At 37.7% G+C, this 17024-nt stretch overlaps 1 protein-coding gene across 2 annotated transcripts in view; it reads right to left on the reverse strand.

The window, feature by feature from the left end:
- LRCH2 (leucine rich repeats and calponin homology domain containing 2) overlaps positions 1 to 17024 on the reverse strand; it is a 143225-nt gene that overhangs the window by 77266 nt on the left and 48935 nt on the right. For both annotated transcript variants that reach the window (XM_054724341.1, XM_008156103.3), the window contains exons 3-5: positions 15060 to 15186; positions 7130 to 7235; positions 6910 to 7046 (exon numbers count right to left, since the gene is read on the reverse strand). In XM_054724341.1, coding sequence (XP_054580316.1) covers positions 6910 to 7046; positions 7130 to 7235; positions 15060 to 15186 — 370 coding nt within the window. The remainder of the gene's footprint in view (positions 1 to 6909; positions 7047 to 7129; positions 7236 to 15059; positions 15187 to 17024) is intronic.

Here is a 17024-nt window from a genome sequence, read left to right on the forward strand (position 1 = left end):
TCATAATACTAAAGGGAGAAATCCAACAAGAAGAAATAACTCTGGTAAACATATATGCACCCAATACAGGAGCACCAAGATACATTAAAAAACTCCTGGAAGATATCAAAGGAGAGATTGACAGTAATACAATCATAGTAGGAGACTTCAATACCCCACTATCACCATTGGACAAATCCTCTAAACTAAACATCAGCAAAGAAACATCAAACCTAAATGACTCACTAGAACAGATGGAATTAATCGACATCTTCAGAACATTTCACCCCAAAGCCACAGAATATACATTCTTCTCAAGTGCACATGGGTCATTTTCAAAGATAGACCATATGTTAGGACATAGGCAAAGTCTCTACAAATTCAAGAAGATAGAAATCATATCAAGTATCTTCTCAGATCACAGTGGCATAAAACTGGAAATCAACTACAATAAAAACAACCCAAAGAAATCAAATACTTGGAGACTAAACAGCATGTTATTAAACCATGACTGGGTTACCAAAGACATCAAGGAAGAAATAAAAAACATCATGGCAACAAACGACAATGAAAACACAACAATCCAAAATCTATGGGACACAATGAAAGCAGTCCTGAGAGGGAAGTTCATAGCTCTACAAGCCTACTTCAAAAAACAAGAAACAATGGTAATAAATTACCTAACCCAACAACTCAAAGAGTTAGAGAGAGAGCAACAAGATAAGCCCAGTGTAAGCAGAAGGAAAGAAATAATAAAGATCAGAGCGGAGATAAACGACATAGAGACCAAAGAAACAATACAAAAGATCAACAAAACCAAGAGCTGGTTCTTTGAAAGGATAAACAAGATTGATGGACCTCTAGCCAGGCTCACCAAGAAGCAAAGAGAGAGGACCCAAATAAACAAAATCAGAAATGAAAGAGGTGAAATAACAACAGATCCCGCTGAGATACAAAGGATTGTTACAAAATACTACGAACAACTCTATTCCAACAAACTGGACAACCTAGAGGAAATCGACATATTCCTAGAAAAATACAACCTTCCAAAACTTAATCAGGAAGATTCTAAACAGCTCAACATGCCAGTAACTATGGAAGAAATTGAAGCAGTCATCAAAAAGCTTCCGGCAAACAAAAGCCCGGGGCCAGATGGCTTCACAGGAGAGTTTTATCAAACTTTCAAGGAAGAACTAAAACCTATCCTCCTCAGACTATTCCAAAAAATTCAAGAGGAAGGAACACTTCCAGGCTCCTTCTATGAAGCCAGCATCACCCTAATACCAAAACCAGATAAAGACAACTCAATGAAAGAGAATTACAGGCCAATATCCCTCATGAACATTGATGCCAAAATCCTCAACAAAATTCTAGCAAATCGGCTCCAGCAGTACATCAGAAAGATAATACACCATGACCAAGTAGGATTTATTCCAGGAATGCAAGGATGGTACAATATCCGCAAATCAATAAACGTGATACATCACATAAACAAATTGAGAGATAAAAATCACATAGTCATATCAATAGATGCAGAAAAAGCATTTGACAAAATCCAACACCCTTTCTTGATAAAAACTCTCAACAAGGTGGGAATAGAAGGCTCGTACCTCAACATAATAAAAGCTATTTATGATAAACCCACAGCAAACATCATACTCAATGGGCAAAAACTAAAACCATTTCCCCTAAGAACAGGAACAAGACAGGGATGCCCACTCTCACCACTCCTGTTTGACATAGTACTGGAAGTATTAGCTATCGCAATTAGGCAAGAAGAAGAAATAAGAGGCATCCAAATTGGAAAAGAAGAAGTGAAGCTGTCCTTATTTGCAGATGACATGATATTGTACATAAAAAACCCAAAAGATTCCATCAAAAAACTAATAGACTTAATAAATGAATTCGGCAATGTAGCGGGATACAAAATTAACGCCAAGAAATCTATGGCTTTTCTATACACCAATAATGAACTTACAGAAAGAGAGACTAAAAAAGCAATCCCATTTACCATCGCACCAAAAAAATTAAGATACCTAGGAATAAACTTAACTAAGGAGGTAAAAGACCTATACGCAGAAAACTACAAGACACTGAAAAAAGAGATAGAGGAAGACGTAAACAGATGGAAGAACATACCATGTTCCTGGATTGGTAGAATCAACATCATTAAAATGTCCATACTACCCAAAGCAATCTACAGATTCAATGCACTCCCCATCAAAATACCAACAGCATATTTCACAGACCTAGAAAGAACTCTCCAAAAATTCATCTGGAATAAAAAAAGACCCCGACTAGCCTCAGCAATCCTCAGAAAGAAGAATAAAGTAGGTGGGATCTCAATACCAGATTTCAAGCTGTATTACAAAGCCACTGTTCTCAAAACAGCCTGGTACTGGCACAAGAACAGACATATTGATCAATGGAACAGAATAGAGAACCCAGATATCGACCCAAACCACTATGCTCAATTAATATTTGACAAAGGAGGCATGAACATACAATGGAGTCAAGACAGTCTCTTCAATAAATGGTGTTGGGTAAACTGGACAGATACATGCAAAAAAATGAAACTAGATCACCAACTTACACCATACACAAAAATAAACTCAAAATGGATACAGGACTTAAACATAAGACGGGAAACCATAAAAATACTAGAGGACTCCACAGGCAACAAAATCTCAGACATATGCCAAAAGAACTTCTTCACTGACACTGCCCCTAGGGCAATGGAAGCTAAAGAGAAAATTAACAAATGGGACTACATCAAAATAAAAAGCTTTTTTACAGCAAAAGAAACCATCAACAAAACAACAAGAAAGCCCACCGCATGGGAAAACATATTTGCAAATGCTATCACTGATAAAGGTTTAATCTCCAACATCTACAGGCAGCTTATGCAACTTAATAAGAGGAAGATAAATGATCCAATAAAAAAATGGGCAACAGACCTGGACAGAATATTTTTGAAAGAAGACAGAAGGAAGGCCAAGAGACACATGAAAACATGTTCAAAGTCACTTATTATCCGAGAGATGCAAATCAAAACAACAATGAGGTACCATCTCACACCTGTCAGAATGGCTATCATCAACAAATCAACAAACAACAAGTGTTGGCGAGGATGCGGAGAAAAAGGAACCCTCGTGCACTGCTGGTGGGAATGCAGACTGGTGCAGCCACTGTGGAGAACAGTATGGAGTTTCCTCAAAAAACTGAAAATGGAACTCCCATTTGACCCAGTAATCCCACTCCTGGGAATATATCCGAAGAAACTAGAAACACCAATCAGAAAGGATATATGCACCACTATGTTCATAGCAGCACAATTTACAATAGCTAAGATTTGGAAACAGCCTAGGTGCCCATCAGCAGATGACTGGATCGGAAAACTGTGGTACATCTACACAATGGAATACTATGCTGCCATAAAAAAGAAGGAATTCTCATCATTTGCAGCAACCTGGATGGAATTGGAGAACATTATGCTAAGTGAAATAAGCCAGTCAATGAAAGAAAAATACCACATGATCTCACTCATTTAGGGATAGTAAAGAACATTATAAAGTGGTGAACAAAAAGATAGATACAGAGTCAGTAAAGCATCAAACAGACTTTCAAAGTACAGGGGGAAAGTTTGGAAAGGTGGGGGAGTTATGAAATCAAACGAAGGACTTGTATGCATGCATATAAGCATAAACAATGGACGCAAAACTCTGGGGGGGGAGGGCATGTGTGGGTGTGGGGTGGGGGGTAATAGTAAGATATGTACACATATAATACCTCAATAAAAATATTTAAAAAAAAAAAAAAAAAAAAAGCTACACGAGAGTTAAAATTTCTGAGACCTTGCATGTTTGAAACTATCTTTTTTCTACCTACCTCACACCTGACTGATAGTTTGAGTACAGAAAGATGTAAATATTTCCTTAGTCATTGAAGATGTGGTTCTAAGATCTTCTAGCTTCCTATGCTGCTACTGAGAAGTCATTCTGATTGTCACTCCATGAATGTGATCCATTTTGTTCCAATGGAAGGTTTTCAGTATTTTGGTTTCTGTCTTTCATGTTAGACATTATTCCTGCAAATGTCTAGAGATCTCTGACTATCTATTTATCTTCAAGAGTGAAGCGATTAAGAAGTCAACTGGAATATCTGTGTATGAGGGGAAGTTTACCAATGGTGAACCTCACTGTCTAGTGACCAGACAGGGACTGGCCATTTCATCAGGAAACCTCCTCAAAGATCAGTATATTCTCCTAGTTCAATCAATCATCCAAGAGAGAAATCCAGCCATCCTGCCAGAAATAAATAAGACAGGCTAAAAGCATTCTGAGAGCCAAGTAAGACAGTCTACTGAAAGGTCCCACCACTCACTATGTAAGCGTTCAGTGTTTTCAGTATAAGGTCTCACTTCTGCCCATAGCTATACTTGGAGCCCTTGACTCCGGTTTTCAATCTCCCTACAATAGTGCTATCCAATACAGTAGCCACTAGCCTCATGTGGCTATTTGAATTAATTATATCTGAATAAAACCGAAAGTTCAAATTTTCAGCCACATGATACACTTTCAAGTGCTCAACAGCTATTTGTGGTTACTACATTGGACAATGCAGATAGAGAACATTTCCATCACCACAAAAAGTTCTAATAGACAGCACTGCTCTAAAGAGTAAATTCCAGGCATATTACACTAAGGTAAGAAGCTATAGTCATTTGGCTGCTGAGCTGAGGGAGGGAATCTAAGAGAAATCTACCTACTCCTCAGAGTAAACCCCAGGCTTCTGCTAATGCAAATGGGGGGTCATGTGGCTTCGGAGCTAGGGGCAAGAATCTGACAGTGTAAATCTTAGACCTGTAGTGTCCAATGGTAGCCACTAATCACATGAAACTATTTAAATTTCAATTAATAAAAATAAAATTCAATTGTCTTATCTCAGGTCAGGGCATATACAAGAAGAAACCAATGAATCAATGGATGCATAAATAAGTGGAACAACAAATTGGTACCCCTTTCTCTCTCTCTCTCTCTCTCTCTCTCTCTCTCTCTCTCTCTCTCTCTCTCTTTCTCTCTCTCTCTCTCTCTCTCTCTCTCTCTCTCTCTCTCTCTCTCTTTCTCTCTCTCTCTCTCTCTCTCTCTCTCATCAATCAAACATTTTTTTAAAGCTCATGATCCATTTTGAATCAGTTTAAAAAGATTTAAAAATAATATAAAATTCAATTAAAATTTTGGTTCCTTCGACCAGTACATATTTCAAGTACTCAGTAGCCACATGTCGCAAGTGACTATGGTACTGGACAGCACAGTTTATAAAACATTCCCACTGAGGGGAGCAGAGTTTGCTGCCTCAAAATACCACTTTTGGAGATATTGATTTTTTAAGAAACAAAATACCACTTTGGAGGATACTGTAATTTTAAGAGACAAAAGACTCTAAAGAAGCCTTTTACCTCCTCCTTACCTGTTTTTAAAAAAATCAGTTGGAAAAACCTGCTCCAGAAAGGGAGATCACCTTAGCATAATATGAATTAAATTTGGCAGAAAGGAACCTGCAAAATTTGTTTGTTGGACCCACTCTGTGTCTGGGTAGCCTGGAAATAATTTGTTTACCAAATCTTTGCTCCTTCTTATCTACCTGTGAATTGCCTACCTTCCCTTTGAAGTCCAAACTACTACCCTCCCCCCTCCTCTCTCCCGAAGAGGGCATATAAGTCTCAACTGCAGGATTTGTCCTGGGATCCCATATTCTTACCCCACATATGTACATCCACAATAAATTTGGCTATTTTCTCCCATTAATCTGTCTCATGTAAATTTGATTATTAGACCAGACAGAATAACTTAGAAGGGTAGAAGGAAAATCTTTTTCCCCCTTCCACATCTTCATTCAGAAACTTCTACTGAACAGCAGTGCCTTAAACAATCTACAGACTTTCGAGTTTTCAGTCTTTCATCCCTATATTCAGAGCTACATGTTTCCTTCAATAATCAACAACAAAAATACCCATCATCCCCAGGTTTAGCACAGTAAATCAATTTATTTATTGTTGCCTTCTCTCATAGCAGACACAAGTTTCAGCTTTCTTTATCATGCTCAGGCAGCTACTACCAGGACTCCTGTCAGACTTGATCTGAATTAGAAAAGGCACCTCCTTTGGAATGAGTGGAATGTACCTTTGTAGAAGGAAAAAGGCAACCCTTCTTTTGGATGTATGCAACACTGTGCCAGAGCACATAGCTTGGAAGTAGAGGGCAGACTGAAGTTTCACTGCCATGTGCCTCCTCAGCCAGATACTCTTGTGCAGTAATAATTAGAGACCCTAGTTACCACTATTTCATATATTTTCCATTCTCCAAAATTCTGTTGCCATCTCTCCCCTGCTGTGTCTCTCTTTCATTGTTTGTCCTTGTAGGTTTATAGCTTAGTGTATTCCTTTAATATAATTTTAGTGGATTCCACATGTATTTAATCCTCAAGCTAAACGTCTAAATTAATACTTTTACACTTGTATAGTGTTCTTTCTGTTATGATTCCATCTATCAGTGCTAAGAAAATGCTTCTATCACTACACAAGTTTCAAGTAGATATATAGCTGAGTGGGATAGACGTAGAAAGACTGCATGGTCTATGCTTTTGAAATAACATTGACAATCAGAATTATCAGTTCACAAGCAAAATGTTTATGGCTGGGTTTTCAAATCCTATTCTGCAGAAGTTAAGATAAAACTCCTACCAAAAAAGCCACTTAGAAGGGTAGAAGGAAAATCTTTTTCCCCCTTCCACTTCTCAGAAAAACTCCCTTAGAGAATAATAACTCAACAACAAATTAATTTTTACTTCTGATGATTTTTCAATTTACCAGTAACAGACATAATTCGGAATAAAAAGAGAAGAAACAAATAACAGATTTTTATTACAAACCTGTGCTGGTGGTACTTGCAATGGATTGTTATCCAAAATTATTACTTGTAAATTATGCAGCTTCCTGTAACAAACAGGAATCTCGGTCACTTTATTACAAGAGAAATCCAGCTTGACTAAGGGAAGATCTCCTAATTCTGTTCAGAAATGAAAAAGAATTAAATTAAGTTTTACATAGTTGCTCTTTTATTCATGTCAGTAAAAAACAGTGAGATCTTACCATCGGGCAATGCATGAAGATTATTTCTTCTTATATTGAGCTCTCTAAGTGAATGTAATTTTCCCATTTGTTGGGGAAGAACCTGAATCTCATTGCAGCTAATATCCTAAGGAAAATAAGAATGTAAAATTATAACAAACTAACTGAGAAAAAGATATATTTCAATTCTTAAATTATACCTTTTAAAAATATTTTTTATTTTTAAATTATAGTTGACATACAATATTATATTAGTTTCAGGTGTACAACCCCATGATTAGGCATTTATATAACTTGTGAAGTGATCACCCCGATAAATCTAGTACCCATCTGACATCAACAGCTTAACTAGAGGGAGATCACCAGCACCATCCAGGATGGACATGAGATACAATCTAAGTTAACCATTCTAACTGACTCTCGAGAGGGGGCAGTGGGGGCTGTGAGAGTCCACTACAGAAGCTTGGTAGTTAGGAAACAAAGAACCTCAGAAATATATAAAGAGAAAATCTCATTGTCTATGGGGTTCAGGATCTGGATCTTAAGAGTCCCCTGAACCAGCAGCGCTGCTTTGAATAAAGGCTTTTCTTGAAATCTCAGTGTGTCCAACTGTCTCTTCCACGCCAATTCCATATTCCATAACATACCTAGTTATCACAATATTATTGACAATATTCCTTATGCTGTACTTTACATCCAAGTGACTATTTTGTAACCACCAATTTGTACTTCTAAATTCCTTCACCTTTTTCACCCATCCCCCAATCCCTCCCATCTGGCAACCATAGAAATGTTCTCTGGTTCAGTTATGCTTGTTTGTTTATTTTGTCTTTTAGTTTCCACATAAAAGTAAAATCATCTTGCATTCATCTTTCTCTAACTTATTTCACTCAGCACAAGACCTTCTAGATCCATCCATGTTGTTGCAGAGGGCAAGATTTCATTCTTTTTTATGGCTGAGTCATATTCCACTTCTTTATCCATTCATCTCTTGATGGACACTTAGGTTGCTCCCATGTCTTGGCTATTGTAAATAATGCTGCAATAAACATATGGATGTATATGTCTTTTGATTTAGCATTTTGGGTTTCTTGGGTAAATATCCAGAAGTGGAATTGCTGGGTCCTTCTTTGTCTCTTATTATAGCCTTTGTTCTAAAGTCTATTTTGTTTGGTATAAGTATTGCCATCCCAGCATTTTTGTTGTAGTTTCCATTTTTGTGAAATACCTTTTTCTGTCTCTTTATTTTCAGTCTGTGTGGGTCTTTTGATCTGAAGTGAGACACTTCTAAATAGTGTGTGTGCATATATATATATATATATATATATATATATATATATATAGCTTTATTATCCATTCAGCCACTGTGTCTTTTGATTAGAATATTTAATACATTTGCATTTAAAGTAATTGTTGACAGATATGTACTTATTGCCATTTTATTATTTACTAGTGGCCCAGTGCATGAAATTCATGCACGGGGGGGGGGGGGGGGTCCCTCAGCCCGACCTGTACCCTCTCCAATCCGAGAGCCCTCAGGGCATGTCCTGCTGACGGCTTAGGCCTGCTCCCTGTGGTTCTCTGCTCTCTGTGGGGCTTGCCTGCTCCACACCATAGCGATGGGCAAGCAAGCCCTGCTGGGTGCTGCCTGCAGCTGCAATTGTCTGCTCCCGGGTCACCGCAGCAACAGCCAAGTAGGCCCTGCTGGGTGCTGCCTGCAGGCCTACTTGCCTGTTGTGGGTCTCCGGCAGCTACGGCCAAGCAGGCCCTGCTGTCTGCTGTCAAGCTGTGCCGCTGGACCCACCCCCAGGCCCACCCTGAGGTTGCCTGTCCAGCCCTGCTTGGCTCCCGGGCTCCACAGCAGCTGCGGCCACTGGGGTCTGGCCCTGCCTCCTTCTTTGGCCCTTGAAGCAGCCTAGGCGGCTGCTGACCAGGCCTTCCCCCAGTGCAGGTGCATGGAGGCGGGTCCGGGCGCTGCTGCCGCCGCCCAGACCCACCCCCATCAGTGTTTGCGGGTCAGGGCGGTGACGGTGGCACCCGGACATGCCCCGATCAGCATTCGCGGGTCCGGGGGTGCCACCACTGCCACTGCTGCTCCGACCGGTGAACACTGAGGGGTCTCCCCTCAGCGGCGACCAATCCAGCCGTTGAGAGGCGCAGGGGGCGGGACTCGAGTCCCGCCCCCTGCGCTTCTCAATGGCTGGATAGGCCACCCTGAGTCCCGCCCCCCAGCCTCCCGCTGCCCAATCGTGGGCGTAGCGGAGTGATGGTTATTTGCATATTACTCTATTATTAGATAGGATATTTTTATCTTTTTCTCTTCTTCTTAAAGAAACCCTTCAACGTTTCTTGTAATACTGGTTTGGTGATGATGAACTCCTTTAGCTTTTTCTTGTCTGGAACAAGCTCTTTATCTGTCCTTCAATTCTAAATGATAGCTTTGCTGGGTAGAGTAATCTTGATGTAGGTCCTTGCTTTTCAGCACTTTGAACATTTCTTGCCAATCCCTTCTGACCTGCAAAGTTTCTGTTGAGAAATCAGCTGACAGTCTTAAGGGTGGCTCCCTTGTAGGTAACTAACTGTTTTTCTCTTGCTGCTTTTAAGATTTTCTCTTTGTCTTTAACCTTTGGCATTTTAATTATAATGTGTCTTGGAGTGGGCCTCTTTGGGTTCATCTTGTTTGGGACTCTATACTTCCTGGATTTGTACCATCTATTTCCTTCACCAGATTAGAGTTTTCCATTACTTTTTCAAGTAAGTTTTCAATTCTTTGTTCTCTCTCTTCTCCTTCCAGCATTCCCAAGTTGCAAATGTTGGCACACCTGAAGTTTTCCCTGAGGCTCCTTGCACTATGTTCATTTTCTTGGATTCTTTTTTGTTTTTGGTGTTCTGATTGAGTGTTTTCTGCTTCCTTATCTTCCAAACAGCTGATTTGATCCTCTGCATCATCTACTGTACTGTTGCAAAAGTTATACTTAATGTTGTTTTTCTAAAGATGGATTATCTGGTACATTTCTATTTATATTACATCATGATGTCAACCTAGTATATTTAACATGAATTTTTTGTGCAAAAATTTGAGGTTATAATTTAGTACTAAATCAATATGCCATTCGAAAATCTCAACTAAAGACCACTCTCATCAACTAAAACCAGAAGAAAGGGTGATCCAAGTGTTCTTAATTCAGAGGTAAATAAAAGACAATTATCAACCATTGTGATAATCTGTCAATTATAGTTGTTTTGAGATGCTTGGTTGGGCAGAAGCAGAGGAAGTCAAGGATTTACACTTGTGAGCTGAAGAACTAATGTCTATGGCCAGGATTGATTTAACTAAACCTTTTCTCAAAAGGATGCAAAATATGAGGGATTACAAACACAAAGTTTATGACTCACAACTCAAAGACAATCTAGGAAATCTGAGTAGGAAAAGTCTCAGGGTTAAATTAAAATGCAAGCCCTGATTTAAAGATAAACAATACCACATTTCCATAAAAAGAGGATAAATAACAACTTAAGTTAATTATGCTCTCTTCTCCCTCCCCTTTCTTATTACCACATCAACAAAAAGAGGAAAAACATCTGCAACAAGACCTCAGCACTCATTCCAGACACACTGCAAATGAAATTCATATTCTACCACAATTGCCCCCAATTTCCAACTTTCACTGGAAATTATATTAGCTTGGAGGGAAAGGAATGGAAGATATATTCATTCTTATCAAAAGAAAAATGGCAGGAAGGTAAATTCAAAGGAATATTAAAGAATATCTAATCATCTAACCTAAAGATTATTAGGAAAATGTATCTTACATACTTCTTTCAAAGGCATCTTTATTCGACAATGAATATTTATCAAATACCAACTATTTGCTAGGCACTGATCTAGTTGCTAGGGACTATGGAAATTCAGAAGGAGCCACCCCCAATGTGCCTCAGTGGTATGTGGATTATTTTGAGCTGAAGGCAACTGAGACCATGTGGGCTCAAGAGAAACTACTGTCCCCTTTCCCCTCCTTAACTATCTAGAATTTAAATTAGGAGCCTGGCCCATGGTAAGAGTTATCATCAGAAATGTCTTTTTATCAATCTACATGGCAAGTCAAACTACTAATCACTGAACATGGGCTCTCTCTGCAGTGACTTTCTGAAGCCCCCGGGTACATTAACTCATCCCTAGCTCAGAATGTCATATATACCCACCAGTGTTCCCTTTCTGCCTCTGAAACTCTCCTGAATATGGGTCTCTGACTCTCTCATGTATATGGAATCCCAATACATTTGTGTGTATTAAATATGGTCATTTTCTCTTGGTAATCTGTCTCATGTCTATTTGATTATTAGGCCAGCCAGAAGAACCTTGTGGGTAGAGGAAAGTTTCTTCTCCCCCGCCCCCCGCCCACCCCCAGATCACATCAAGGAATAAAGCAAACAAAAATTCCTGCCCTCACAGCTTTTTATGGAGCTTACATTCTAGCAATGGGGAGATTATATAATATGCTAGAAGATAAGTGCTATTTAAAAAAAAAAAAAAAACACACAGCAGGGTAAAGGCAAATGGCAGTGTGCTAGTGATAGTAGGGTGTGATATTAGCAATTTAAATAGTCTCATGGAGAAGCTATTATTTGAGCAGTGTTGTCAGAGCTGAGAGTGTGATCCATGCAGAGATACAAGAAAAGACTATTCCTAGTCAATAATACTGTGGTAACTATGTATGGTGCCAGTTGGGGTACTGAAAAATATTGTCTAACTACTAAGCTGTACACCTGAAACCAATACAAAGTAAAATTAATAGAAAAAACATATTTCAGACAGAAGGAACAATAAATGGAAAGGCTCTTAAGCAAAGCATGCCTGACCTACTAAGAACAGCAAGGAATCCAGTGTAACTAGAGGGAAGTGCACAAGGGGAAGACGATGGGGGAGAGGGGCACAACTTTGGCTTGTACTCAGAGAAATATGGGCAGGAACCAGAAACTTTTAAACAGAGGTATGACTTGACCTGACTTATGTTTCGACAGGACCACTTAGCGGCTGTGTTGAGAATAAACTATTATCCAAATGACAAATAATATAAGTTTGGGAAAATGTCCTTTAAAGTAAATACTATTGCTTTCTCCCAAAGGTGTCTAATACTGAAGATTTTGTTATAGAAAATCTATAGCAATTTGATGGATAGCTACCTTTTTCCAGAACAAATAAAACTAAGCACAGGAAACTGACTCACTCAACCAATGGCTACTCTACAAAATACTCTGCTGGGGATTGGAGGTCTGTGAGTATTTCCTAGGCTTCTAATGATAGAATTTAACTGTAATTGGCCACTAAATTCTTATGGAATAGTGTCATAGGAAAATATTTTAATGACAGGTAATAACCACAAATTCACTATGTGATTTATAATTGTAAATTAGCCATCCTAATGCTATATAGCCACTGTTACTGATTTCAAGAGTTTATAGCACAATAATTTTATAATGCCTAGTAAAATAATGATATTTAATATTTTAAAATATGACTTTGATTATATTTAGTTATAAATTCTAGCTCTAGAAATAATATCCCTCTCTCTATATATACCCCCTAGGGGAACTAGCCTTTCTCCCAGATAATCAGCAACCTCCGAAGCAGAAGAAGATAGTAATGCAGACCTCACTTATGGTCACAAGGTCTGGACCTCTGGCTGACTAAAGATAACATCTTGACCTAAGCTATGTTTCAGTTGCTGAGCCCTAAAGCAGAATGACCCCTTGGCTACTTTTCCATGAGACTAAACAAAGGGAGGTCAGAAAAGATGTCAGAGCTGTCCTTAAGGCCTAAAAAAATGATTACCCTTACCTCACTTCTGACCAATCAGCTCCCAGCATGATCCCGAACTCCCAACCCACAGTATCTTGTGATTTAGCCCTATATAATCTGTAACATACATGCCATCATGGAGTTGTTTCATTTAGAGCTAAAGTACCCTGTCTCCGTATTGGAGAGACAATTATTATTAAATTATTAAATTATTTTCTCTTTCTATACTTCAAACTCCTGCTTGTGCATTTCTTTGGACAAGTGAACACAGGCAGGAAGATCCAAAGAAAATCAATGGGATTCTGGTAACAAATATTCTCTTTAAATAAAAACACTATAATATATAGTTCCAGAGACATGGAAGGATGGAACAGACTGGCTAATCTCAGATGGAAGGAGGGGAGGTGGGAAGAGATTAACTAAAGAATTTATATGCAATACTAGTATGCATAACCCATGAACACAGACAATAGTGCGGTGAGGGAGGAGCAGAGTGGAGGGGGGTCAAAGGGGGGAAAAGGAGAGACATCTGTAATACATTCAACAATAAAGATATTTTTTTTAAAAAAATCTAAAAAGCCTAAATATTTTTGAAATTTCACTTATCCCCAAACTGTCTCATGTCATATAATTTAGAACACAAGTCCAAAAATTGAATGAAAAAAGAAAAAGAAACAATAGAGCCATAAAATCTAAAAGCATAACATGTATAAAATCTTTAAAGATATTAAGTGTCCAGGTCAAAGAAAGTAATGGTTCTCTTTCATTATAAATTTGTTAGATCAGAACTCTTCTGTTCATTGGTGAGTATAACATTAAAAGAGACCTTAATAAAAGAGAACATTTTAGAGACAGAAATAGTTAAAAATAAAAAGTAATAAAGAACAGAAATATAGAAAGGAATAAAAGTAACAAAGATGTTTAAGCTACAGACAAACAGGACTCAGAGTTTGGAAAAATGGAGAATAGACACACGAAAGATTACAAATATCAGAAGGGAAGTGAAGTTGTTATGATCTATACTTCTTCACAAGATAGTCCAAGGACCAGTATATAAAAGTGATAAAGGCATGGATTTTAGTGCAAAATTAAAGGGATAACAAATAGTTTTGCAAAAGAGAATTAGGACTGCCTCAGACACACACACACACACACACACACACACACACACACACACGCACACACGCACACACACACAAACACAAATTTTCCACCATTGAACGTATCCAGCTAGAGTGGTAGGGATTCCTGCGTTAGAAAGTGCTTATATCTGATCACTTATAAGATCTCTTACCACCTTAAAATTATCTGGTTTTAAAACATAGCAAGACTAAGTTCAAAGAAGTTTCCTTGTGCAATAATTGCACATGCATGTATTCCTTAATGAATAAAAGAAAGACATTCCTGAAATTTATGTTCATTACATTCTATTAGCATATTAATTTCCCATTATGAAATTGTAAGTTCCTCAAGAAAATTTTTTGACCACCGACACATAATAATGTCACACTTAAGAATACTTTTAAAATATCTATGTATTAGGAAAGCATTACTCAAGATAAAACAAGATAAAAATAAACAGCATGGTATACTGTATGAAGTGGAAGTAATAGAAATGTGAAAATTAGCTCAATGCCATGAATATCTGACTATGTTTCCTCTCAGAGTTCAATGTCCTTTATTCCTATATCTACAATCAATTGTGTATAATGGCCTCTTTCCATTTTTCTTGGTCCCAAAAACTGTTATAAAATCACATGAGTTTTGTTCATTCTACTGTTTATCCCCTTTCTCTGAAGCTCTCATAGCAGCCCTGTAAAACCTTTAAAAAATCCTTGTATTTTTTACCGGTAAGACCTTTACTTTCCACAAAATGAGTAGACAAATGCTTATTCATTTGAAAAGCATTTCTTAGGAGAAGCAAGCCTCTGCTGAGGACTGAGGAACAAATCAGGCTTTTATTGGCTGTGAGCTAAAATCAGATAAGCAATAGTATTTAGAAATTTTCCTAAAGTGAACTTAGGCATATATCAAATTATTCTTTTCTTTAAAATTACAGTGAAATTACATAAAGAAATGAGTAATATTCAAAAATATAAAGGCATGTATTATGCATATTATATACACAATCAATACAACTGTTTTACTCACCAATTCCATTAAATCTTTTAACTTCCCAATTTCTTCTGGAATGGATACCAGTTTATTATTACTGATGACCAAAACTTTAAGAGGAAGATCAAATAAGTATTTTGGCAATGTTGATAAAAGATTTCGACTGAAAAGAATAAGAAAGTCTTATTATGAGCAGTATGTCTGAAACCTGACACGTTATGCTGAAAAAGAACAAATCACCTCACAAGTAAATAAGAAGCTTTGACTAAATAATAACTATCACGTAATGAATGCTTAGTTTTTATCAGACTAAAATCTTTATATGCACTGTTTCATTTAATCCTCACATTAACCCCACAAGATAGGTAGTTATTATTAGTGACATTATACACCACCAGTTCTCAAAACCCAAAATCATTCTTCTGAGCTGAAGAATGCCAGAACCTTGCTCTCTACTATAACTTCACTATAATCAATAGCTCCATGCCTTTAACTAGGGTAAGGCTCCAAGGATGAATTTGCATGTACTATGTTTAAATTTATGAAAGAACGAATAGGATTATATCTTCGAAAACATGTAATAAGCCTAACTTATTTCTTTGTTCTATGAGTTTATGGTAGAACAGCCTACTAGCACCTTTATCAGAGCTCAAAGTTGATACATTTTTATCTCTGTAGATACACTTAAATATAACAACAATTAACAATTATTGAGTGTTTACTATGTGCCAGGCCATATTCAGAATACCTCACATGAATTAACTCAACTAACACAACAATCTACTTTAGAAAGATAAATACTATCATGATGCCTATTTTTACAGGTGATGAAACAGTAAAAAAGAGATTAAACTCCTTAAAGTCATACAGCTGGTAAGTGGGAAAACCAGCATTCATATCCAGGCTATCTGGCCCTGGGATTCTTACCCTCAGACTACTGTGGTCAAATTTATACACCAATACAGACTGATCTAAATGATCCCCACTATAGACTGAATGTGCTTCGCCCTCCCCTGGAATTACAGCATTGAAACCAAATCCCCAAGGTGATGATATTAGTTGGAGCCTTTGGGAGGTGATTAAGTCATGAGGGCAGAGCCCTCATGAATGGTTTTAGTACCCTTATAAAAGAGGCCCCTGAGAGCTCCCTAGCCCCTGCTATCATGTAAGGAGACAGCTAGAAGATGGCCATCTATGAACCAGGATGCGGGTCCTCACCAGACACTAAATTTGTTGGTGCCTTGATTTTGGACTTCTCAGCCTCCAGAACTGTGAAAAATTTCTGTTGTTTTATAAGCCACTCAGTCGATGGTATTCTGTTATAGCAGCCCAAACGGACTAAGACAATTCTATTACCAAACTATATAAAGTGTACCGTTACATTTACATACTATACCGAGCATTCGTAAGCAATGAGCTATTATTTTTCCTGTTTTTCAAAGTGATATTTATAGACTTGTATGTACCTACCATTTTGTGTATTGTGCACAACAAAAGCTCAGTGTTACCCTAACAGAGGATTTCAAAAACTTTCACCCCATTTTATGCCTGCAGAGGACATCCAGAAACACTAGACTGGCTTTAAACCTGGCATAGAATTAAAAAAAAAAAAAAAAGACTATGTTACTAGAACAGGAATGCTGGCCAGGCTGCTGGAATGTCAAATATGCTAGGGCCTGTCACAACTCTTGACACTTTTAGGATGAAGCATACAAGGATCTTCCTGCATGATTCAACTTAAAAAGGAGGTAGTATACAGGAAGGGGGGGGGGGCGAGCTTAAAAATCATCTTATAAGTTTCTCAAAGATATTTTCACCAAAATAAAAAATAAATAGAAAAAATAATGGCACATACATAAATATTCTAATCTCCCTCATATAAAAACAAAAAAACAAAAAACACTTAAAAACTGACTTATTTGCTTCCCTTAAGAGCCAGGTTCATTGAATTAGCACAGTAAGCTTTCTCCAGAATTTATTTCTTTATACATAAATAGTAAG

Source organism: Eptesicus fuscus, chromosome 1 (assembly GCF_027574615.1).
Source record: "Eptesicus fuscus isolate TK198812 chromosome 1, DD_ASM_mEF_20220401, whole genome shotgun sequence".
NCBI lineage: Eukaryota > Metazoa > Chordata > Mammalia > Chiroptera > Vespertilionidae > Eptesicus > Eptesicus fuscus.